General features: G+C 39.2%; 1 protein-coding gene across 4 annotated transcripts in view; it reads left to right on the top strand.

Moving 5' to 3' along the window:
• The window catches only part of CADM1 (cell adhesion molecule 1), a 207,446-nt gene extending 195,097 nt beyond the window's left edge, over positions 1 to 12,349 (top strand). For all 4 annotated transcript variants that reach the window (XM_064524167.1, XM_064524168.1, XM_064524170.1 and 1 more), the window contains 2 exons: positions 7,724 to 7,855; positions 9,492 to 12,349. In XM_064524167.1, coding sequence (XP_064380237.1) covers positions 7,724 to 7,855; positions 9,492 to 9,610 — 251 coding nt within the window. In that variant the 3' untranslated portion in view covers positions 9,611 to 12,349. The remainder of the gene's footprint in view (positions 1 to 7,723; positions 7,856 to 9,491) is intronic.
• The last annotated feature ends 12,372 nt before the right edge of the window (positions 12,350 to 24,721 follow it).

Raw genomic sequence — 24,721 nt, 5'->3', positions numbered from 1 at the left:
CACAAATGTGCACAGAATAAGCTTCAGAGCTGTCACAGATACCCCAAAATGCTGTAAAATGTTAGCCTACAAAATGTAAAGTAGGAAGGAAGATGAGAGGCAGAGGAAGGAGACAGGAACTCCCACACAGCAGGTCCATTAAACTGTTAGATCAAAACACTGTTTCCTGTGTCAATATGGAACAGGTTATGTCTCTAAGTGCTTTGTTTATATCATGCCTCAGGTGTTTAAAAATAGAGCATTAGTCAGAAATAGTGTGGGAGCACACAGGGAAAATGGTGAGATACATTGTTTGAAGTAGTAATATCACCAGAAGTTGTCCTAAAGATGAACGTGACCTAATGGGTCCAGGCTGGAGGTGAACCTCAAATCCTGTGGGAAGGAACCAACCTCACTACTCTCTCCACTGTCCAGCTACTGCCTTGAAGCACTTGAGGATGGTTTTGTGTGCAGAGAGCTTTTTTTTGACACAGCTCATTATAAACTTGGCTTTTCGAGCTTTAAATGACCTGGTTCTGAAATTCATTGAGGATTGAAGTTGGTCAGTCTGGAGTTTTTCAGCTCTGCTGCAGATTTGTTCTTAATAGGTCTGAAGCTTTTAAATCAGATACAACTGAGACTTAAAATTCTAGCAAGTAAAGTAAGCCTTATCCAATCTAGTCTTTCTCCAAATCTTGACACACTGCTGCTTACAAAAAGTGAGAGCCTAGAACATTTTATATATACATAATTATATATATAAAAAAAGGTATCAGGTATATAAAATGTGTGTGTATATGTACACACGTATAAAGCCCCATCAAAAACAATCAAACAACCTTTTTATTGAGTAGTTGGGAGGAAAAAAAAACCCACCTTCCACATTCTAAACCTTGCTTTAAATGCTTGAACCACATTGCTACTAAAATCTGCCAGCCTTTTTTCATACTCTTGAGACAGTCTGCAATAAACTAGCTATTCATAAACATTTACAACTGCAAAAGTTTTCTAAAAACTCAATTATACATTTCTTCTTAAAAAAAGAAAAGAAAGACAAAAAACCCAAAAGCAAAACTAAGAACCCGCAGGTTTAAAGTTCAGATGTTAGTTGGGTATGATATCTACATGAAAAAAAACCCACCATGAATGTCTGCTATGTGTTCCTCACTATGATTTCCCTGAGTTATTTTGCATAATCAGATATCAGTGCTTACAACTATCATTTCTTGTCGTCTGCCCTCCTCGCAGGAGGTAAAAGTGAGACCACTATGGATTTTTTCATTAAGCCAGGAAAACAGGTAGGCAAAGTGATGAAATTGGACAGACTGGAGTCTGCTGTGTGTATGCTGTTAAGTATTTAAATCTATTCTGCTCAGGATTCTAAAAGTAAGTTACCTGACTTAGAATGGTGTCAAACAGGATCTAGTCAAAAATGCATTTATTTGCTGTGTACATAATGTTTCATAAATTATACCTTTTTGTTTAAAGGAAAACTTCAGGGTTTTCTTTGAGTGCTATAATTTCTTTTTGTTGATTAAGGTAGCAGTTGGTTTAAAATAATAAACAAAGCCTATTTTAAAGCTACCAAAGTCTTTTATTGGCCACAATTTTAAATGGGATCATAGTGCGCTCTGCTGCTTTATACTGCTCTGCATCTCATGCGGAGAAGTACACTGCTGCATTAGATAAGATTATGACATCCCCCTAATGCAAGGCACAATCACAGTATTCACTCAAGGGAAACAGTACAACGGTTTAAAAACAAAATTGCTTTTTTCCACATATATTCAGTTATCCGAAGTGGGTTGTACCAGATCACTGCAGTTTTCCTTTAAGGTGCTTTGATATAATCCAAAGGACCACCCTAAGAAATTTGGTTTGACTGAGGTGCAGAGTAGTTGCAGAGTAGCAAAACAGGTCTGCATGTGGTCCACAACATGCAGCAATGTCTGTATGTTTACTTGTTTCTTACTTTCTTGTGCGTCTTCCCTTCTTCTACTCCCAGCCTTAAAAAGCAAAAAAGCAAAAAAAATAAAAAACAAAACCATAACAGAAAAACCCGAATATTCGATTTAAAAGCCAGCATGCTCCAGTATATATTAACATCTTAATGGGAAAGCTCTGCATGTATACATTTACTACTCTCTGACAAGAGGGAATTAAATGTCAGAAGGATTTGTAGCATCTATAATTGAATTGGTGCTGAGAAAAGCAAATCTTAAAGAAGAATAACATATTAGGATTAGCAAATAATGTGGCATTTTGTCAGCTCCTGCCATCTAGTCTGTTCCCTCTTCAGTAATAAAGTTGTGATTTCTTTTTTTAATCATAGATATGAAGCGGGAATAGCTTTTGTGAATAGGAGACGGCATTTGTAAAGCAGATGCCTGTTTTTAAGGTCAAGTCTCTTTCCTAGCACAAATTTTTGGGGAACTACTCCCTACTCCACAGGCCTAACACTTACCAAAGAAATGGCATATGACATCAATTATTAATTGTTATCCAACATCAAATAATCTTCCACTTCAGTGTTACTGCTGAAATAAGACCCCTTCTTCAGAGTTTGTAATGGAGCTGTTAAAGACAGGAAGCCACTGCAGCGAGGAGTCACCACTGTCAGCTGGGACAGTTTTAGGATTCCATGTGCCATTTACCCATTTTGGGTTCTGTTACAGCAGCTATTACATGCCAAAATTGGGTGGTGGAGTTTGCATGGGTTGGGGCTACAGGTCCTTAATTACAAAGCCTATATTGAAAGGCTGGCTGTATTCCCATCTCACATGGGAATATTGTTTTCTTCTGAAATGGGTGGCTACAGAAAATGAAATAGCCTGGCCTACCATTTGTGGTGCACATTGATTTGCTTCTGGAGGTGTCCAGAATTGTTGGAGATTGGCGAAATCAAAGAGTAACAGTCAGCTACTGGTTTTAACTTGCTTTCTGCATGGAAAGTCAGAACTTCTATGTTAGGTACAGTCTCATGTGATGGAGTCACGGGAATAAATAAAGCATGTGGAAATTAGATGGACAGTAAAGGCAAAGTATTTAGCAAAAGGAATGGCATAACACCAGAATAACCTGATTTAGGGAAGATGCAAGATCTCCATCACTGGGAAGCTTTTAAGAGTTGGATTAACAAACCACTGTCATGAATGATGTAGGCATAGCTGACCTTGCTATGAGGACTGCAGTACCTGGCCTCTCAAAGCATCTTCAGACACTGTTTTATGCTTCTGTGACCTGATGTGGCCAGTGGGCTTTTTACCATTACATCAGGCACTTGACATTTGTGAGTTGCTGTTAAAAGTGGATAGTGGAGAACAGTGATGTGTAAATGTGGCTAGATATGAAAGAGGAATAATTGAAGCAGATGAAGATGTGACAAAAGAGGAGAAAAACAGACAAAGATCATGACCTTTAGATAGTCAAGTAACTAAACAGAAACTAGTCCTGCCACTAGACGAGGATTTTTCTTCTGGAAAACCTCATTCATAAATACACTCTGGAAACAAAAGCAGAAGGGAGTGATTTCTCTGCAGGACCCTAAAATTTCTGGTCACGTAATCTTACAACTTGAGAATGCTATCACAGCAGCCTTCTGATTTGGTAAGGGGCTGTCTCAGATCAGTAGTGGCCTTACAGGGTAAGCACCATACTGAAAAAGTAAAAACAAGACAACAGAAGTTCCTGCAAGTCCCAGAGCTTGTGGGCTAATGAGCTAATAAGGATTTCCACTGTCTTGTTTTCACTTTCCTGTTTAAAAAAAGCCTGAGACTCCTAAGTCACGAATTTTCAAAAAAAAAAAATTTTTTTTTAAACAAATTGCAGATAGTTTATCTTTGGAGAACAAACTGATGCAACATACTGAAAGATATGAGGAAGATCATTTGATGAGTGCAAGTATTTTAATGACATTTATTGTAAAGACAGCTTCTATGTCTTTCACCTGTGAAGACAAAGTTTAAAATGTTGCTTTGGGTTGCAGGAGTTACCAGGCATTCGCTATTCCTAATAGTCTGTGTCACGATACCACTGTCCAGGTGAAAACAGACACACTCCCAGTCGCAAGATACAGATGAGTACATTGCAGGCCAAGGGATGGCAGTTTTGTGGGAGACTCGGCAGATAAGGTGCAAGTGCACTGGCAGTGTTACTTTGGCCAATATGCTTTCCTTCAGGTGAAAAAATTCTATGAGTTCAAGCAATAAAGTGGAAGCAGGTATATGAATATATTTTGCTGTTAGATAATGCTGTTATAGTTGACTAATATGTATGGCACTTCTAGGGAATAAACATTGAGGGCATTTGCAATTAGATGTGAAGAACCCTTCTTTTCAGTTGATAACCTAAGCTAAAAATGAACCTATTATCTTTTAAGGTAAAAGTATGCTGTTGACTGCCTCAGAGTTGATGGTTTGCAACTACTAGACATTCTCAGCATGTGACATTTAATTTTTATTTACATATAAACTTGAAAGTGAATCACTTAACCATGCACATAATGAAGTAAACTTGCAGCTTGCACTTTGCAAAGCTCTGTTTTAATAGAAATAATGGTGGTGCATGTCCTGGTGGAAGAAACCATATTTAATAAACTCTTCTGGCTAGAACTGTTTCTCATGCTTTATGCAAAAATCCCTTCTCAGGGAAACACTGACTCCATACTGTTGACTTAACTGCAAGTTGAGCAGAAACCATAAAAGATCTGTCAAACTTACAGCTTTCAACACATCATTTCAAATAATATAGAGCTGATTGTCTGCAACTGTGATTTGGTGTAACTGATTTAGTACAACTGTATTGAGGCTGGTGTTGCTAGGATGAGGTGCACCAAATGAAAAGTTCAGGTTTTGTGTTTCCAGAACTTCTTAAATTTATGGTAATTAAAAAAAAACCCCAAAACTCTTAATGTAACATCTTGCTCTGAGCTCATTAGAGTGTCATAACAAGGTGTGTTTATTCTCCTCAGCTGTTCCAAATGTCAACAAGATATTCAGCCTTCTAGTTTGGGATACTTCTGTCTTTTTAGAGCATGTGAGCATAACCTGGTGTTAAATGTCTAAAAAATACGATAGCTGTAGCTGCAGTGAACACAGCCAAGGGACTTCAGTGCAGTAGGTTATTCAAACATCAGATCAAAGGGATGTTTCTTGGACCTAGGATACTTTTTATTATTGGCAAGTTACTGAGCAGTATGTGCACTAAATGACGTATTTGAAGATAAACTGAAATTTTTGTTGTGCTGGTAAGTACAGAGTAGAATTTGTCTAAAGCAGCTATTGCAGTGGATGAGCCAGATTTGGTTACTTTATGGAAAGTGAATCTTTAAAGGCCTTGATTAGTTGTGCTAAAAGCCACAATGAGAAGATTTCACTTTGAACGGGAGCTACCTGGAACACCTAAGGCTGCCGTTCCAGACGAAGACAGCAAAGTCTACCCTGGGGAAGAGTAGTCTACCCCTGATACAGTCGGTTTCTACTATAGTTTACAAAAGAATTCCCTTCCTAGAGGAGGCTTTTTTTGGTGGTTTGCAGCAGCAACTAGGAGTTGTTCCATGCTGTTACCAGGATGCACACCTTCTTCTTAACTGCTTAGTTATTTGTCTCCTTCAGAATGTTGTGAAAAATTGACTTGAAAGACAGTAATTTTCACTGGATCTGAAGCTGTTGACAGTTCAAGATTAGTTAATTCTCCTCATTGAGATCTGTGTTTATGCCTTTTCAAGTGAGTAAAATATTTTATGGGTTGCTGTCCTGTTAGGTTTGTCCTCTGAGGGCACTTTTTCATTATAATGTAAGAGAGAATTCTGCATTTCTTTTTTTGCATTTTGTTTTTTCTAATTATGAATTTCTAAGGAACAACTTGGCCCCTGATATACGTGCTGTTGGGAGACACTTTATTGCAGGGGATTGAACACAAGGCTTTAACGTGCTTTCACATTTTTCTGGCATGCTCTTACTGCAGTTAAATGACTCTTATTTAGATTACGTGGAAGCAAATGTTTTTGGCTTACAAGGGAATCTTTTTGGCCACACTTAGATTAGCGTATTAGATAAGTTGCTGAAGGGGATTCATTTAATCTGGTGTTAATAGGCTGTTCTTTGTTTTGTTGCTTAATGTGTACCTAACTTAGGCCTAATTAAACCCTGCCATCCCTAGCCTTTGCCAAAGCTACTGCTTTTAAAAGGTTTCTTGAAGAAATACGTGAAGGGCTTTTTTTTTTTTTTTAATTGTTTTAATTAAAACACACTTTATAGGGCTCTTGGTCACGAGTTATTTACTTACATCCCTTAGTACTTAATCTTAGAAGAGAATTGGAAATATCGATAGAAAGTATAAATCCTAGGCTCTTGCTTGAAAGCATTGTATCAGGTTTCAGCTCAAAAGAGCACCATTACCTTTAGCTGTCACAGATCTGTACGCTTGATCGATAAACTTCAAATATTATTAGAGGTGGAGGCTTCAGAGATTTGCTCTGTTCTTTGGAGAGAGACGGAGATAAATCTTTCTTAAAAATTGACTTGAATTTGCACTCTCAGTCTTCCCGGTGAAATGCATTTCTCTTAGGTGTCTGGGCAACTGCATGCAGGACAGATTTATAGGCCATGTGCTTCTTGTAGTGAAAGATTTAAATGGTAAATCCTTCACATATGACTTCACAAATCATGTAAAGTTAAAAGATTTTTACTGTTTCTGTTGCTGCTGTGCTTAAATTGTAAGGTATGGCTAGTAAATCATTTTAATGGAGGTGTCGCGCTTGACTCAACAAAAAAAAAAAAGAAAAAAAAGACAATGGTTTAGCTTCTATTCCAAAATGTTAATGTATTAATCAAGGGGAGAATAATTGTTTTTTACTACATTATAAATCTCAGTTGCCACTAGAATTGCAGTGAGGGTTGATGTAGTTGCTTTCTTAAATTAAAATTGTTTACACTGCTATACATTCATTTTACATGGCCATAGCTCATTCTGGGTTCATTCTGGAGTTGTTCCTCAGCCAAATAAGTCATTCCTCTCCTGGGTGATGGTATCCTAAGGGAGAGATGCTTATAAAAGCAAATTAATCGCATAGTGAGGTGTTAAATAAATAAAATAAAGCAGTTGGAGGCAATGTGCAATTATTGCTCACTATCTGCTTTTGAAGAGGTTTTTATGGTTTGGATTAAGAGTTTTGTATTGAACAGAAAAGGCTGTATTTAATTACTTGGGTTCAGGGTTTCTTTGGTGGAGGGAGAGAATGGTTGTAAATGCATTTAGAAAGCTTGGCTGATTAATTTTTGGTCATGCAGTTCCTTGGGCTAGAGTAAAATGTTACCAACAGGGTGATTATTACTGTCATTTCTACAGCTAATGATTAGTATTTATATATCGTATTGCTATTCCTCCTTCCAAATTTGAGGAGCAATATATAGGGAAATTTTCAAAAATATATATCCACCAATGATTCCATGTCTCCTTTCCTCTTTCTTTCCCTATCCTAGCTTGTTCCACGTGCATAGCATAGTGCTGCTGCTGCTTATAGCGAAAAATACCTTGCAAGTTGATTAGCCAGATCAGTTCTGCATTGGACAGGCCTGCCTGCTCCTTTGCTTGAACTCATCTGTCTAGGTAGCTCAGTGCTTTATCCCTTTCCCATTTGAAAGCAAAAGGGTGGCTTTTCCAATCCTGAGGGCAGCTGCAGCCAAAACCTTCAAATTACATCGTAATAAGTCCCAAATTCTTATTCCTCTTCTAATCTCAACAGATTCTCGTGCAGGTGAGGAAGGGTCAATAAGGACTGTGGACCATGCAGTGGTTGGTGGTGTTGTGGCCGTGGTCGTATTTGCAATGCTTTGCCTGCTCATCATTTTAGGGCGATATTTTGCAAGACATAAAGGTAAGACAAAGCCTGAAACTAGAAAATCAAAGGACTTGACATGTTTCACCTTGCTTGTGATGTTGTTCTGTCTAGTATGAGAGACCCTTTAGTTGCTCTGGAAAGTCTCCCAAAAGGCCTTTCAAATGAAGAAAATGGGAAAACTGCAGTAGGTGATGAATTTTCTGTGTACCTGGGGCCTGGGCATTAAGACTTCAAGATGAGGAACAGTGGTTTGCCCAAGATCCAGACTTTACCTGTGATACAATTCATAGACTTCTAGATGTTCATACCAGTTGTGAGGCACTATTCCTTCTGGTCCATCTTAGTATCGGGGTACAACAGAATACCTGACAAATGAGGTGTATTTTATTTCTGAACTGACATTGAGCATCGGTTCTTCAGCTGGCTTCTGCACGTTTCACTTCATGAGATACACTGAGTTCTTCACAAGGCACTCCATCACCCCTAGTACCTTTTGTTATACTCCAAGGTGTCACAGACAATTGTGGGGTATAATGCTGTGCAGAGGTACACAGACTCAACGAATTCCTGAAGCTTGCAGTCAGCATTTCTGCAGCCTTTGCAGCACTCCGCACCACCAAAACCTAACTGTCCTGAGGTGATGCAGAAGTGTCATGTATTGTCTTGGTTAGTGCTTTACATTGTACAATGGTCCATTTCAGGAGCTTGTTACAACTTGCAGAACAAGTCAAAACCCACACACAAGTAATATGACTGTTCCAGCGTGTGTGTGTATGTATGTGTGACTGCTCGTACAAAAAATTTAATGTTACTCTGCCTTTACTTGGTGTGTTTGGAAAATGTGACAGAAGAATGGGAGACTGGTTTAGTTATGGCAAAAAGTAACACTGAGAAGAGAGGAGAAAGGGAAATAAACTAAAGCATCTTAGGGGAGAAAGAGAAAGCGTAGATGAAAGGTTTGTCCCCTTTAAGTAAAGTGCACAAAACAATTTTACCGGTATTTGTTTGCTTTCTTGTTTTGGGAGGGAAAATAGCTCTGTGGCCTATTTTCTTTTGTGCACTAAAACACTATAAAGACAACTACACAACGGTATTTCAGAGCAGGGGCACAGAAGCCCAATCCCTGGATAACCATTGAGGCCCTGTGTCCTGTGAAAATTGCCAGCAATGACCTTGCCTAGATGCTCTAGACAGTGTTTGCCTGTGCTGAACACAATGGCCAGTACTGCTTGGGGCTTCAGCTGCTGGCGCAAACACAGCGTTGATTTGGAGTTGGCAACATAACAAGCCTTGGAAATGGCATTCCCAGATCTGATGGGATCAGCCTTGCTTGCTTGGTTTCCCCAGCCCTATTTTTCAGGCTCTGGCCTGGAATTTTAGAAGGCTGAATGCCCAATTCTTGTTCAGATAAACCGAAGTTGTGCATCTGAATGCCCCAGGCAAGACTGGAAAATTTCTGCCCTGATGTCTTAGGGTCTGTTGCGTTGTCTTGGTGATTGATTAGTGTCACAGCTGTTTAGCCCCGAGTAACAGCGGCACAGGCCTTGGATTCAGATTTCATTTCTTTCCTGGTGGCATTTATTTCCCTTTCTGCTTGTGACTTTGTTGCTAACTCTCTGGCAATTTACAGAGACCTTCAATGAGTCACAGAACCTTACCACTTCATTTTCAGGTACGTACTTCACTCATGAAGCCAAAGGAGCAGATGACGCAGCTGACGCAGACACAGCTATCATCAATGCAGAAGGAGGACAAAACAACTCTGAAGAAAAGAAAGAGTACTTCATCTAGAGCAGCCTTGATTTCAATGAGGTGTCCAACCGTGGACAGTTACTGGCCCAATTTAAACGATAAAGAGACAGTGATATTGGAAGTTGCAACCAGCTTGTGTCTTTTTTTAAAGAGAAAAACAAAAGGGTGGAGAGTTGTAAGACTGGGAGGGTCCGGGATTTGCTGTGTAAAAAATATCCTTCGTAAAGTACACTCTGCTGTTTGACACCTCAATTTGTTTGGGTTTTATTTTTTTGGCCAAGTCCAGCTTGGATTTAGTTTAGTGAAGTCATTTGCAGAAAATTCTGTGCCTTGTTTTATTTTTGTTTGTTTGGGATTTTTGTGGGGGGAGGATGGGGAAGAAGAGGGGCTTGTATGCTGTCTTTTTGTTTTTCTGGGTTTTTTTTGTTCATTTCCCCTTTTATATTCTGTTTCTGGAATTGCCTGCTGGGACCCCTTGGAATAGGTTGGTTTCTTTTAAGATTTTTTTCTTTAGTTTTATCTTCACTGTTTTCTGTTCAAAACTCAATCTCATCAGAGGAGAACCAGCACATTTTAGATTTCATAGTTTGCAATTCAGTGTATCCATATTCCATTTTCTCTATTGTCGTAAAGGCTTGGATAAACAAACAATGAGAACCTGTTTGTGGCTGCCCATGTTTCAAATGCTTTAGATGGTGGAGACTAGAAAATAGGCTGCAACTCAGAAAATGCACTCTGTTTAGCTGCAGAGAAACATTACTTCACAGGGTTATCTGCAAGTGAGGCATGTCACTATGTGATTGAATCTGTCTTTAATTCTGTGTCTGTAGACTGCTCTCAATATAGGGCACCTCGTGCTGTCTGGACAGGTTTGGGGCATGCAGGAATCTTCCTTACTGTTACCTAAACAAACCTGACAGATGAGGGCTCTTCCTTTTATGCAAGTGGACAAATTTGACTTGCCAAAGGAGGGGGGCGAAGAGGGGGGAAGGTAGTTCTGCTCCGCTTACTTTTGTTGCAAACAATTGTGTCATGCTTTCCCAATTGGCCTTACTTCTCCCTAATTTGCTAGAGAAAAGAAAGTCGTTGTGGGGTGCAAAAGGCTGCAAATGAGCAGTTTTTACGTTCTTTTTTTTTCCTCCTTTTGTGCTTTGCTGGGGAAGGCAGTAGGATGTGGCCTGCAAGTACTGTACATTACAGATATTTGTCATGCTGAGAGAACCAGTAAGAGGCGTTGTGAAACTTTCACTCCTTCAGATTTGAATTTGACAAAGGCAAGAGGGGCGAAGTAGGTCTAATATTGTTTTCATGCTGGCCTGCCCTGTATCTCGGTTCTGCAAAGGTCAGAGCAGAGGTGGAAAAAACAGCATGTAGGCTTTTTCAGTTACTTAATCAAAACTCAAGTGTTGAGTGTTGCTTTTTTTAATCTCTACTTTTCCTGCTCTAGCCTTGGCCTCTTTCCTCAGCCTTAAGAGCCATCTGCCAACAAATTACTGATCCTTGCATGATGGCAGCCATAGTACATAGCAACTAAAAATAAGTTACCTTGAGCATGTTTTAGATCCAAAACCTTGAGAGAAACTGGACAAATAAAACTGCCTTTTTTTATCTGATAAATGAAATGTGGGAATTTGCATTAAAATTACAATTCTAACTGACTTACAAAGCCATAGGTGAAAAGAACTTAGATATATTAGAATTCTAAGTGACAGCAGATCACAAAGAGAAGATGGTATTAAAATTATATAATGAGATTTTTTTTTGTTGAGTAATCTTGGATTTTGAAAGATGCTTTTTTTAATTGTGGTTATGTGGAAAATGTTTGTTGACTTATTTAAGGGAAACATAGTAATCTAAGTGTCAAAATGTTTTTTAGGGTTTTGGGGGGGGCATTTTTGTGTGGTTTTTTTTTTAATTACTGTTTTTGGCAGAACCATTACAATGCAGGAGTCTTTTGGGAATGGGATGGCATGAAAACAGAAAATAAATCCATTCTTGAGCAGTATTCTGTCCTTCCCCTTTATACAAGAAGAAAATAGCAAAGAATTTTTTTTTCTGAGCAAATTTTGTCAAGTGCAGCTCTTTTCTGAGCCTTCAGCACCATTGCCGAATCACATCATGGTGAAAAGCATTCAGCATGTTAGAGTTGGGGGGGGGGGGGGACTTTTTTACTCATTGATCACAGAACTGGCATACTGTTTTTGAACAGCCCATCTTTCTGTTTTGAAAGTGTACAGTAGTGCAGTGTTACCGATGTAACTTTGACTTAAAATGTTGACATGTCTCAGGTTCATGTGTTTTGATTGGTGTTTTCCGTCTCAGGTAGATTGCAAAATTTCGGCCCCACACATTGGAAAAAACGGAATAAAAAAACAGGAAATTATGAATTTTAGTTGTATATTGGTTTATGTATTTTTTCTTCAGTATACAGTGCACTGTTTGAAATGTATTGTTGAGTATTACTTTGTACAGCTTTAGATCATTAGGATTTTTAAGTGTGAAAAAAGAACAAACTTGTTTAAAGGAATATTACAAATGAAGGACGCATAACTGATGCTAAACAATCTTGTTCTTTGTTCACCTAGCCGTTTTATTTTTTTCCCCTTAGGTCAGTTCTGTTTTAAGGTGTCCATGGACGATGTTACAATGTAAGAAAATACATATCCATATGTTCCCATTCACATTTTGTATTGGTTCATGTATACCATTTTTACAAAGAAAAAGAAGTACTATAAAGTATCTGTCTTCTTAATAAAAAAAAATTAATGTTACAAAATATTTTTAAATCTCATTTGCACTCTTTATCTCCTGCTGTTATGGAGACCATAATCATAGTGAAGTTCATTCTAGGCTTACTGATTGGTGAAACTACAAGAAAAGGAAACTGTGACAAACAGTTAAACTCACAGGTTTGGTCTACTTTCCTCGTGTGTTTTATCATCATCTTTTCCCTTGCTCTGACAGCTGATTTGAGTTGGTGGATGCTATAGTTCAATTCTTTGCTATTCTTTATCCAAAAGAGCTGCTGGCAGGAAAGCCTTGCTCCTTTCAAAAGCCAGGGAAGGAAGATGATGTTCCAATTACAACAGAACACTAGAATGAAAAGATCTACATTTGTAAAGTCACCTGTCTTTTATTAGTTTGGATTTTTACTATTTTGGATACTTTAAAGTTCATTTTAATCTTTACGATGAAGAAATCTTTCTCAATTGTGTGTTCACTAACAACAACCTGAACTATCTCCTTTTTCCTAATTGCTATTTGATAGGGGCAGACACAAACGATCTGTATGTTTTGTGTTTTATTTTTTAAAGCCTGTTTTCTACAAAGCTGACCTAAGCATTGCTGGTTTAAACAGGTAACCCTTTCATTCCGGATTAGCCTGGAAGAGCTACTGTTACAGTCAGAGCAGTAGATGACATGTCAAAACCAAAGAATCCTGAAGATTCAGGAAAACTGCTCTTAACTTTACAATATGCAGAAGCAAACTCCTAAAGCTGTTATTATTCTAAATTATTTATGAATATGTGCTCTCAACAAGTTTTTTTTTTTTAAAGCCCCCTTAAAGCCTCCAGCCAGTTGTTCCCCTTATTTAGCACAGGAATAAAAAGTTTAGTGGGGACAAGGGAATTGTCCATCTTCATTCTTGTTTTGGCTGATGAGTTTTCCCAGTATGATGGAAAGCCCTGAGGTGACTTGTAAGCCTTTGCTGATGCTATCTTTCAGTATCCTCCACAAGTCTGAAAAAGGAACCTTGCTCTTTTTGCTCCTTTGAGAAATTGCAGATGCATTCTTTCAGACTATTAAATCCACAGTGTTGTTGCTACAGTTCCCCTTTCAAAAGGGAACATACACTGGTTCTTGTTTTTAAATTGCCTGCAAGAGAGAAGTGCTTTAGAGTTCTACAGTGACTTTCCCTTTTCCAAGCAATATTTCTTCAGAAACTTAGCAAATGCTGTAGATCAAAATTGGCCTGTGTAACTGTAAAGTGGGATTTTTCTGAGCATGTAAGGAATAGCAGCACACGTTGAACTCTTGTACCTATCCCATTTTGGCAATTTGGTATGTTCTAAAGAAGGGCCAAAGAAAGAAGAGAAAGCTTCAAGACACCAGAACAGCTAAGGCGGAGTGTTTCTAGTTGCTTCATTAAGACGGTAGTTGACATTAAAAAATGTGAATTGTTTTAAGGAAGGTTCAATGTCTTGCGTAAGTTTCTTAAGTTGAGTTTCCATTTAATTTAGTTATTTTCTAAACACTGTCCTAATGTTGGACTGATGCATGCATGAAAGGCCTTGCTGAAAGGTCTGTGTTTTACAGCTCACAGATTGAGGAGGATTAATCCTCAGATGAGAAATACTTGGCAGAGTAATTTATGTACCTGTGTTCAGTCTCAGATTCCTGTTGGTGTTCCACTGTGAACAGCAATGTTCTTCGCTTTCTGTCCAAAGTTGTCATACGATGTTGTGCTTCATGCTAAACTGTTGTCTTCTGCTTGGGTGCTGATTAGATTTCATTGGTATGAGTGATGTGATCTATCCTGACAGACAAAGTCTGTTGGGGTAGAACATACTATAAATACAAGAGGCTATGTTGCATAGAGAGGTTTCTAGTTGTCAATGAAATTGAACTTTTATTCTCAGTCATGGAATCCTGGATTTCAGGGATTAAGAAAAGCCTAGAAAAAAATCATACGATTTTGCAGTCAAACTAATTCTGAGATTGATCTTTGCAGAACACAATAGTTCAGAGTAACAAGTGGAGCTTGCCTTTAAATCAAGCTCCAAGTGTTGGAGAAAATGGAGCTAGCAATTTAGTTACACAGCTCCTCGCATCTGAGTTCAGATTTCCAGGATTTATACAGGATGTTGTCTTTTAGATGACATTTAGGTATTCAAAAACAAAGGTCAAGTCCCACGGCACTTTTTTTCCCCTAAGTAAAGGTAGCCACAGGGTTATAAAATATTCACATTTATTTATGATAGTATTTGCTAAGGAATATATGCTTCCCAATCACAAAGTACAATCCTTTGTCCTGGAGAACAAGTGCAGCACAGTTCCTAAGACAAAAACGTTCACAGAAGATAAGGACTGGGATGTAACAGGCAATTGTGAAATGACAACCTTGGGAGCTTAAAGTTACGTTAAGCTTAAGACCATGCTGAACTGAAAAATTTCTGTAAAAATTGAAATTCAGAACTAGAAGACAGACTTTGAGACCTGTAAATGTAAAGAATGTCAATGAAACTGCAACTAAGAATACACAGAGAAAGGAGCTGTAGCAAAAAAGAAAAAGAAACACAGCAAAGGTTACTTTGCCATTGTATTATAAAAAGTTAAAGTTCACTCTCTTCGTGGGGGGAAAAAAAGGTCACCGAGGTATGTACGGGTCATGGAAACAAAGATGGGATGCGCCTTTGAAAACAGGGAGTGTTTCTTAGACTGTTTTCCTGAAAGACACCTTGTTCTGTGTGAGTTTGTAAATTGTGGTTGCAAAAATATCCATAGTATGAAAAATGGGAAACAGACCAAACTGGGAAATGTGAGCACTGTTAGGTAAATCTCTCTCAGACTAAGTCTTTTGAGCCAAACTGACCTGTGGTGCTGGCCAAATTCTAACCCTAGCCATGTTTTCCTTATAGTTCACCTGGATATGCTCTTTTCTAATAGTCTCACCCTTTTAATGGCTCTTGCAATTGCATTTTATTACTGATTGAATGATCCTGATGCCTTGAACAGTCTGAAAGATGCTCTGGAATCCCTTAAGGTGAGATTTTATCAACATTAAGTAGTTCTAGTTATTCAGGTCTACAAATGACATCATTCCCTTGTCATACGCCTCTCACCTTGTAGTTCAGTGTCAGCCTTTTCCCACCTCTGCCTCACAACCTATTTTCTTTCTATTAGAATTACAGGAATTGCAACCAAACCTCTGTTATAAGAGGTTTATTTCCTTACAATAATCCTCACAAATGACACCTGAGAAGTACTTTTTTTTTTTTTTTTTTTTTTTTTTTTTTTTTTTTTTAATATCCCATGCCAAGCAGGATACAGAGTGGGGTGTCTTACTCAAGGAAGTCCACTGCAGGTTTCCTAAGGTGTCAAAGTAGCAATCATTCATCATCTCTGCTGTGCAGTACTAGGGGCTGGAGAACCCACAACTTTAAATATCTGAGATCGAGAAGTGTGTTATGCCTCATGCTGCGTGATCCACATGGAATGACACAAGTCGCATGAGGAGTATGAAATGGATTTCTGGCCTTGCTTCAGCTCACCAGGCCTCCCTTAATGCTTCCAATGTGTCACTGCACTATTTTACAAATTGCAAGTATTCCTTTAGAATAGCAAGATAAATAAAGGCACTGAGGAGTAAAAGCAACAGAATACAGTCTGTAACGAATGAAACAAATGGTATCAAAAACACTGGGGATTTGTTAGCATTAAGTGCCCGCACAGAGGTGACGTCACAGGTGTACCAGCACTCAGAGCTGCACAATTATTTCAGTTGTGACTGGGAATTACTTTGGCAGCCTGTGGTTTTACAGCCATTTAGCTATGAAAGGAAAATTCACCCGGTCTCACAAACCTAATCTGTAAAGCCACACAGAGTCAGTGCTGAGGAAAACCAAAGGTAACCATGGGAAAAATCAAAGCATGTTATGCCTTTCTAGGGCTCTGCTGCCTTCCTCTTAGCATGCACGACTTCTCGTTCACTCATATTCCCAACATGATAGCCTTAAATCTTCCTTAAGTGATATCTTCTCAGGTTAATTAATCTCTAGGCTTAAACTTGCTGTGAGCAGCAGGACGTCCAGCCTGAAGTCAGCAATGTTACGATTGCATCTTCTAATACTGCTTATCCTGCATTAGTGTTTACTTAAGGAGAAAATTGATCTGTAATTGATATTTCAATCTTACAGAGCTGATGTTGGGGGAGCCCACTGCAAAAGGCTTTTATAGTAGACAGGTATTTAAATCCTAGAAAGGTAGGTGAATGCCGAAATATGTGGCTTTCTTCACCCTATACCTAACCCAAATCCAGTTCTGATTATTTCCAAATTTTCTCACTACTTTAAAATGCTCAGGATTTCAGAATTGTAAGATGTAAAGCATGTTTGCCTTGAAACACCAAGCCTGAATTAAAATACTGCCATCAAAAAAACTTTTCAGCACTAATCAGTCTCAGTAAAGCAGGTGATGAATCCTGTGTTCATTTCTCCCCAAACATTTCCCGTCTCCTGATTTCAGGAGATGTGGCTAAAAGGCAGCTGTAGGATTGGAATTAGAAGCATCGATCTTTTGTATTTTGGACAAAGAATGAAGAGAAAAACTTATTTTTGGTGAATAGATACTACTGAGAGGTACACCATCATAACGCCCATACATAAACAAACTGAACTATAGTCGAGTGTGACGCTTTACTTACTTGGGCTCACATGCCAAAGCCTGTTGCTGCTCATGCTAGAAGGCTGGTATTCAGAGCTCTCAAGCAGCAGTTGGTGCTTGAATGCTGGCCTTTGGGAAACAAAAGTTTTCGTTAGAGAAACTATTGACAGTGCAGGAAAAAACTTCAGGGCAAAGTAGAACAAGGGGGATGTTCCTTTTCTTATATAAGAAATGTATGTGAACATAAGGGGTTTTTTTGACCATTAACACAGCTATTTATTTAAATTTACATGAGATCTCAAAATCACAGATCGGGTGCTGGCTCATGATGCTTTTGTTCTCTTCAAACTGGAACTGTAACTGCATCACACGCTTGTGTAAAAGCAAGGTTACAGTGATAGATATGCAGCTGGATTCTTTTCCTATGTGTTCCTTGTTGCCCTTGACTCTGAACGCCTTAGTCATTACAATTCAGGTAGTAGCGTGTGTTTGTGACACAACTTGAGTAGAACAGATGAAAGAAACATTCAGGGATCTTGATTCCATGGAAAAAATTCTATGGAGTGAGAGAAGAAGGTGCAAGAGCAATGTGAAAAAAATGACAAATGAGATCAGCATTGCTTCCAAAAAGGAGGACTTGAAAGCTCTACACAAGCCATCTGAGATGCTACACTGGAAATGCTGATTTCCAAACCACCAGAGCTGCATTTATATTGCTGCCCTTCATGTTTGTGCTGTAAAGCTCCTTGGCAGACATTCATGACATATTTTATTACAAGCCCATCAACTCAGAAATACCTAATGCATACCCAACTGCCAAGTCAGAGTGAGCTAAGCACTATCATCTTCTAGACCCATTCTGTCTAGAGAATTCTCCATAGGGCAGAATAACTCCATTAAAATACTATAAAGATTGTAAAAAAATAACAAAACACAGAGCAACGCTATTATCTCATGAATTTACCAGATTATTGTTTAGCTGTATTCAATAATGGTATCTTATTTATTCTGCCTGAAAAGAACATCAGTCAGGGAAATATGGATGTCATTTTGTGCCAGATAAAATTCCCTCATAGATGGCAGATGTGCAATTTGTGGGTTGTGGCTGCCCAGACATTCTCACTCTGCTGAGAAGTGGAGCAGCTAACATGTTAACATTTTAGATACCCTGCTTCCTTGTATCTGATTGGGACCACATAGATTCATTCATGTACTAATTCAAGCTGTATTGTTAGCCAGATTATGCAAATACCTAGAGGGAGAAAAGGCTAGTATCTACTGTTTGTCACTGCAAAGCATCTAGAGAGTTTCTCAATGCTTTAGTAACTGTAACTGGCCTGCAGCTCTTCTCTAGGTGATGCATGTGATATTACAATAGGTGGATGTTTCGTGAATAGCACAATCTGATTTATTCTGCACGCACTTTGTTGTGAAATGCCTTAAATGTCTAGCTCTGTATATTGGAACAAGGAGAGGTTTTTTTTCTCAATTCCTACTCTGATGTGGTGTTTTGGCTACCAACTTGCTAGAGTCTGCACTCTTCCCTGAGACCTTTGAGCTGTGATTAATGCTATGGCCTGTCTTTAAACACAGTCCTGCTGCTGCTAAGCTTTTCAATAATTTGGTGCACTCAAAAGCAATCTAGTGAATGGTTTAGAAAAGCCAAGCCTGCACAAGCATAGCAAGGCTGCTGCAGGAGATGGGGAAAGGACAAAGAGCCATTTTGGTTATGGACACCTCTCAATTTCCAGAGTAAAACTGATAAAAGTTTGATTGAACATTAACAGCCTATTAAGAATCCAGTTGTGAACACTGCTCAGTGAAAATGCTGCCAGCCACAGCTTTTGTGAGAACAAATAAGCTGCGTGTTGGAGAGTTCATGATTTATTTATGGACATGTGTGGCTCATTCATACCATTCCCCAAATCAGAGCTTTTCTCATTATTTTTGCGTTTGCCAACTCTTCTGTGCTGTGAAGGCAATGCAGTTGCTTTGCTCTCGGGCTGTTTACCTTCTGTGAATGTTGAGCAGGGCCTCTGCCAAGACTTTGGATTCAACTCCTCAAATGGCCCAGCTATTTCCCCAGTCATGTGTATTAAACTACTGCTCCCTTTAATCTTGGCAATTTCATGCTGCAGTATCCATCTGTTTGGAAAAAGAAACCCAAACAGAAAGTGCTGCTTGAAATGATCACAGATTTACTTAGTTGCAGCTTCAAAAGGTTCTTATTTATACCTCATTACATCCCAGGGAATAAGAAGGTCTGCCTGGGACAACTGGAGCTTAACCCTGTCTCTTGGATGACTGAAACATACTTATGTCAACATCTAGTATCTTACTTTAAAGTTATATTGCAAATGATTGCATTATTCATTTGTCTGGCCATTTAGTGTCATGCAGAGAACTAAATCTGCTCAGAAACCTTCATGATTTCATTTGCTAAGGCTTAAAAAGTTGAGGCAATTTTCCACACTTCCTGGATTGCACACTAAATATCCCTCCTTTACTCTTTGCCACTTAGGCCTTGCAAGCCAAACACAGTTTGCTGCTGAACATCCAAGCAAATCTCAGCTTCTAACAAGCCTCTTACTGCCTCAAGTGCTTTTGGAAACAAAAATAAAGCCTATAATGTATCATCACTGATCTTATCCCCAAATCTTCCAGGACTATTTTCTTCTCACTTCTAGCCCCAGTGTCCCATGCCTCTCAGCTCTCCTTTGCCTCTACTGACCTCCACTACTAATAAACTTCTCCAATAGACTTCTGGTAGTAGTTCCTCTCTGTAGTTGTATTTCTGCTCTATTTGGACTGGCAATGAGCGTTTGCTTGGCAGGCAGTGTTCTCCGGGGCCTGCCACAGCAGTAGGACTCCAGCAAAAGGCCTCTAGTGTGAAAATACCAAGTGCTATACGACAGTAATCAGCAGCTGAACAAGAGCATTTGAGTCAAAACCCCATCCATTCTCCATACACCAGTGAATAGGCCACTGATGACCTATTCCAATGAAGGATTTGGAACTTATTTTCAGCTTCGGACTATTATTTTTAGCCTCAGTGTGTGATTATTCTAGCTTACCTAGTCTTGTTTCAAAGAGGAGGAAAATGGCATTGTTGGGTGCAATGATCAGTTTCAGTGGGTTTTTTTGTTTTTTGTTTAAGTTATTTAGTATCACTTTTCTTTCTTCCCACTTCCTACTTTTACATGCTCAATTTGGGAAGAGTTCTTTCCTCTTCTATCCCTATTTAGACAATACAAATACTTGAAACTGTAAATGTAACATTCAAAAGCAGTTTCTTGATGAAACACTTTGCATTAGCTTTTCAAACATTCACGATCAAGATGTAAAAAAAGTCGATAAAGTTGAAAAGAATAACATTTAAAAACTAGACTTAGTGAATCTAATATCCCTAGAAACCAACTACAGAAATTCTTTCTCTTTGGACGTAACCCTATATCTGTTGAGTCTTTTTAATTAAAAGGATCTAAGGATACTTCTAGATTTCATTAAATTGAAGAGAATTATCATTACTTTAAATAAGAATGTAGCGTTTGCCCCGAATTTAACATTTTCAAAAGTTGCGTAAGTAATTTGGTACTAATTGCACGATTATTTTATGAGGTAAGTAATAGAATTCATAAAACCTTTACCAAATATAGTGAGGAATTACTTTAACTGAGTAAACAATTGTGACTTCTGTAATTACTGCCTTTGCCACCACGTTGATGTTGCTAGAAGTCAAGACCTTGAACCCTTACGCTACATGAAGTAATTTGTGATAAATGACAAATTACGTTAAGTAAAATGTACCTGAATTTTAAGGTCTGTGATTGAAATATACTTCTGTTTAAAAAAAAAAAAAGAAAAGAAAAGAAAAGAAAAAAAAAGTAGGAGAGGTGGCACTGTAAACTCAAAGGCATTGATTTGAGCTGGCCAGTCAGTTATCATCAGAAGGTCTTGACAACAGACTAATAGGTTTTTCTGAAGATCCAATCAAATTTTCTAGGCAGTGGCTTGAGGTGTTCCACATGGGATAATATCTGTTCCATACTATATTGATTTGACTGTGACATACTCCCCCCCCCCCCTTTGACTTCAGTTCCTTATTCTTTGTTAAGAGTTGGACAGAATCATGGAAGAAGATACTCTGAACTGTATTCCCCATTCCCCTATTAGTGACAGATTCTGTTGTCTGTTTTGGTGTGCTCATTTGTTTAGCTATTGTTAATGCTATACCTAATGGCTTCCTGTTTTTCTTGCTTTATATTCCAATACATGCAGCTCTGGAGAACAAAAGATACTATGAAAGAGCTGCAATAAACATCAGAAAAAAGGCAATTCCCAGAGTAAAAGAGGAACTTCCATTGCTAATGTCTTTGCAAACTCAGTAACAAAAATGAAGAAAAGCTATGTGTTTGGGAACTGACTCTGCACTGTCCTTTTAAGACTGTAACACTGCATTTCGTATTTTAAGAAGCTGTCCTTCCCCCATAATTAGGTTGCAGGAGCATTTTGATTGGAAGAGAGGCTGCAAATACTGGATAGAAGCAATGTTCTGGGCAGCTGAGGCTGCCCTGTTGCAAGTTCCTGGGGGAGCGGGCAGTACTGCGCTAGCCCTTTGCACTAAAAATGTACAGGTTCACGAGGCTGATGCTGAGTTAGTGCTGTGATACAAGAGGAAGCACTGGGTAGGGATTCTCGTGCTTGGAGCTGTTTGGACACAGAAGGCACAGTTTGTGCCTCCGAGCTTGCAGACTTAGAGAAGGCCCTTCCTAGAGAAGTGCCTGGAGCAAGCCCAGGCCCAGGAAGTAGCAGCATACAAGCAATGCCACCACTGTTTCAGTTAGCCCAGCTGCATGTCTAGTATTCCCTCCTGAGTGCATGACAGACACAAGTCACTAACTCCTCCTTCCTCAGTTGCCCCCATTTATAAGTGTACCTTTGCAATAACAGTGAGATGCGGTGTTTGAAGGGTCCTCTGAGATCTCTTTGTGAAGATGTTACGGAACCGAAGCAGCATCGCTGCCACTGAAATGGAAGCAATTGGAATATGTATGTGAAATGAAACAAACGTCAGGTTCCTGAGGGGTTTCAAGTTCAGTGTGATGACTTTACAGAATCTTAACATGCCCTGCTGGTTCTCATCTATTTCCCTGAGACTACTTTAGCTTTTTATCCTTTGGAAAAAGGTGTCTGGGTGGTGAGTATTGGTGTGCAGCTGGTTTTCAGGAGAGTCCTTTTCTTCCAAATATGTCCTTAACATTTCAGATAACTTTACTGAAGAAGCTCAAAGGAGGTCCTGACCAACTAAATGACGCAGTGGTGCAGCAGCACTATCGTTCTTTAGAGATCAGAACTGTAAGTTTTTTTAAACTGCCTGATTGCATGTTGACTAGTACCAGGAAGTGTGCAGTAACAGCACAGTTCAGCTTAAACATGAAGTTTTATCTCCCTGCATCATTTCAATGACAGAAAAACTCTATTTGACTCTGGATCGACTATGCTAAGTAGCATATAACCTGCATGAATTGTTAACTGTCATAGGTTTTTAGTGCTCCTCAGGTGAGCCACCAAAGGGGAAAGACACAGGCAAAAGGGAAAGAACTGGTGCTTTTCTGCAGTAGTGGGGTAGCAAGAACTAGTTACTGAGCAAGATCATAATTGTGGTAGTTCCAAGTAACCAACCATTTGCAAAAGATTATCTACCCTGCAAATATTATCCTCTTTTGATCTTCCTTAAACAAATGCTGCTTTATCTGGATTCGTAATTTCAGTGAAGGGAAAAAAACAAGTTTCCAACTTAGAAGGCAAAGCTTAGGCTAATACTTTAACATCTGAATTAGTATAACAGAGAAAATAACAAGTCTAATAGCGAAGAGGAATTTTAAACTAGCCTTGTCCTATTTCAAATGGCAGTAGCAGAGACATTACCTATCGTATGTCAAAGGTTTTTCCAGAAAACTGTCAATATATAGCTAACAGAGTTAAGGTGGTAGGTTTTTAACTAATGTCACCGTTTGTAAGAAAAGTACTGGAAAAGTGATTCTGATCAGCAGGACTAATCTTAAGTCCTTCAGATCAGTAACTGCAAGGTTTGAGGGCCTCCCCTGGAAGGAAAGATGCACATGGGCAAAGCTCTGCATGCCCTGCCACTGTCTTGCAAACTGGAGAAGTTTCTTAGTGAACTTTAGGTACAATTAAATAAATAAATAAGCATGCAGAAATTACAGCTCTGCCAGCTAAATGGAGAGGTACAGATAACAAGCCCAGCTTTCCTCTAAGCTCTTCCCTATTACGGCTAGCTGCTGCTGAACCATGCGGCAGGATTCATATTGATCACCTGTCTCTGGTTTCGGAGGGGCAGGGGTAAGCATGACTGGTGTTTAATCGATTATGGCAGTGGCCCCTCCAAACAGTAATATAGTTTCCCCAGACTCTGGAGAAATTCCATTCAGTTTTCAACTGTTGAGCACCAATAGCCTAATTCCAGCCTATTGACAAACTGCTTGAATTGCACTGCTGTCTGGAGATTTGTTCAGTTCAGTGTTTAACTCTCACCTGACTGGCATCAGTGCCCATGGCAAGGCAGAGTTAGCAGATGCCTCATTTGAACTTCTCAAGCCAAGTATTCCAAACATCTGCAGCACTGGAAACGGGAGGGTAGGAGCAACCTAGATCCATCGTGCTTGCAGATGGTGGGGGGGGGAAAGGGAGGCAATTGCTTCAAATTTGGACAGCCAGATGCTTTACGAGTGTAAAATCAGTACAGCTGCCCTGGCATCAATGGAGGCATGCTTACATACACCAGTGGGACGCCAGCTTTACTGCTGATAATATGCAAAAAAATACAAGTAAGAGGATGAGAGCAGAGCAATCCTTTCCTTTGTATGTTCTCTTAGTGACAAACTCCTCAGAGAAGCTATGAGACTAGGAACGTCGCCTCCTCTATTTCTATCGCAGCTGCCTGCACTACTGCTGCCCGTAGAGAATGAGTGGGATGGTGAACAGATGGACCTTATATTTAATCTGCTTACAATTTTTTCCCGTCCTGTGTAATGTCTGCTCCTTATTCACCCCTCCTTACCTTTTCTCTCCCTCCTTTACACCATTTCACTCTCATTTAATTGCCTTGCCATGCTGTTTGCCAGGGCACGGTTAGACTGACTGAATCCCTTGCTTTGTTCCTAAGAACTTGTCAGTCTCTCTCTCATATAGACATATAGATGCTGACTACAAAGCACTTCCATCTGTTTTTCCTGTCAGCTCGCGTGTAGCTAAATTAATATCGGTTTTAACCTGCGTGTGTCTGCACATCTACTTCACAACCTGTGATGCCTCAGTCCAGTTTCTAATCCTGTTTTGTAGAATAGTAGCAGGGGTACTATAAGCAGTATAGATAGAAGGACAGAATATAGACAGGAGCAATATAGATAGAATGGATACAGAAAGATACAATTTAGCAGTTCCTCAACCAGTAGTGGAAGGAAGCAGAAGGCAGGCAAATAACCATCAGTACTTGACAGCCTAGGTTTAGTCTGGGGAACTTTGACCTCTCGATAAAAACGGAGAGGTGTACCTTCAGAAAAGTGAGGGTATTGAACAGTTCCCTGGGGTATCATTCCTGTCCCATGACTTTACTACAGAGTGAGACCCACTTCTGCCTTTACCCCCTTTCGTTCTCAGTTAATTGCTTTGCAGAGCTGTTTGAGGCTGCCCTGTGCCCGGGCTCCAGAAAGCACGTAAGTACATACTCCGCTTTAAATATCTAAG

This window comes from Dromaius novaehollandiae, chromosome 21, assembly GCF_036370855.1.
Source record: "Dromaius novaehollandiae isolate bDroNov1 chromosome 21, bDroNov1.hap1, whole genome shotgun sequence".
Lineage (NCBI taxonomy): Eukaryota > Metazoa > Chordata > Aves > Casuariiformes > Dromaiidae > Dromaius > Dromaius novaehollandiae.
This window is presented reverse-complemented; position numbering and strand designations above follow the sequence as displayed.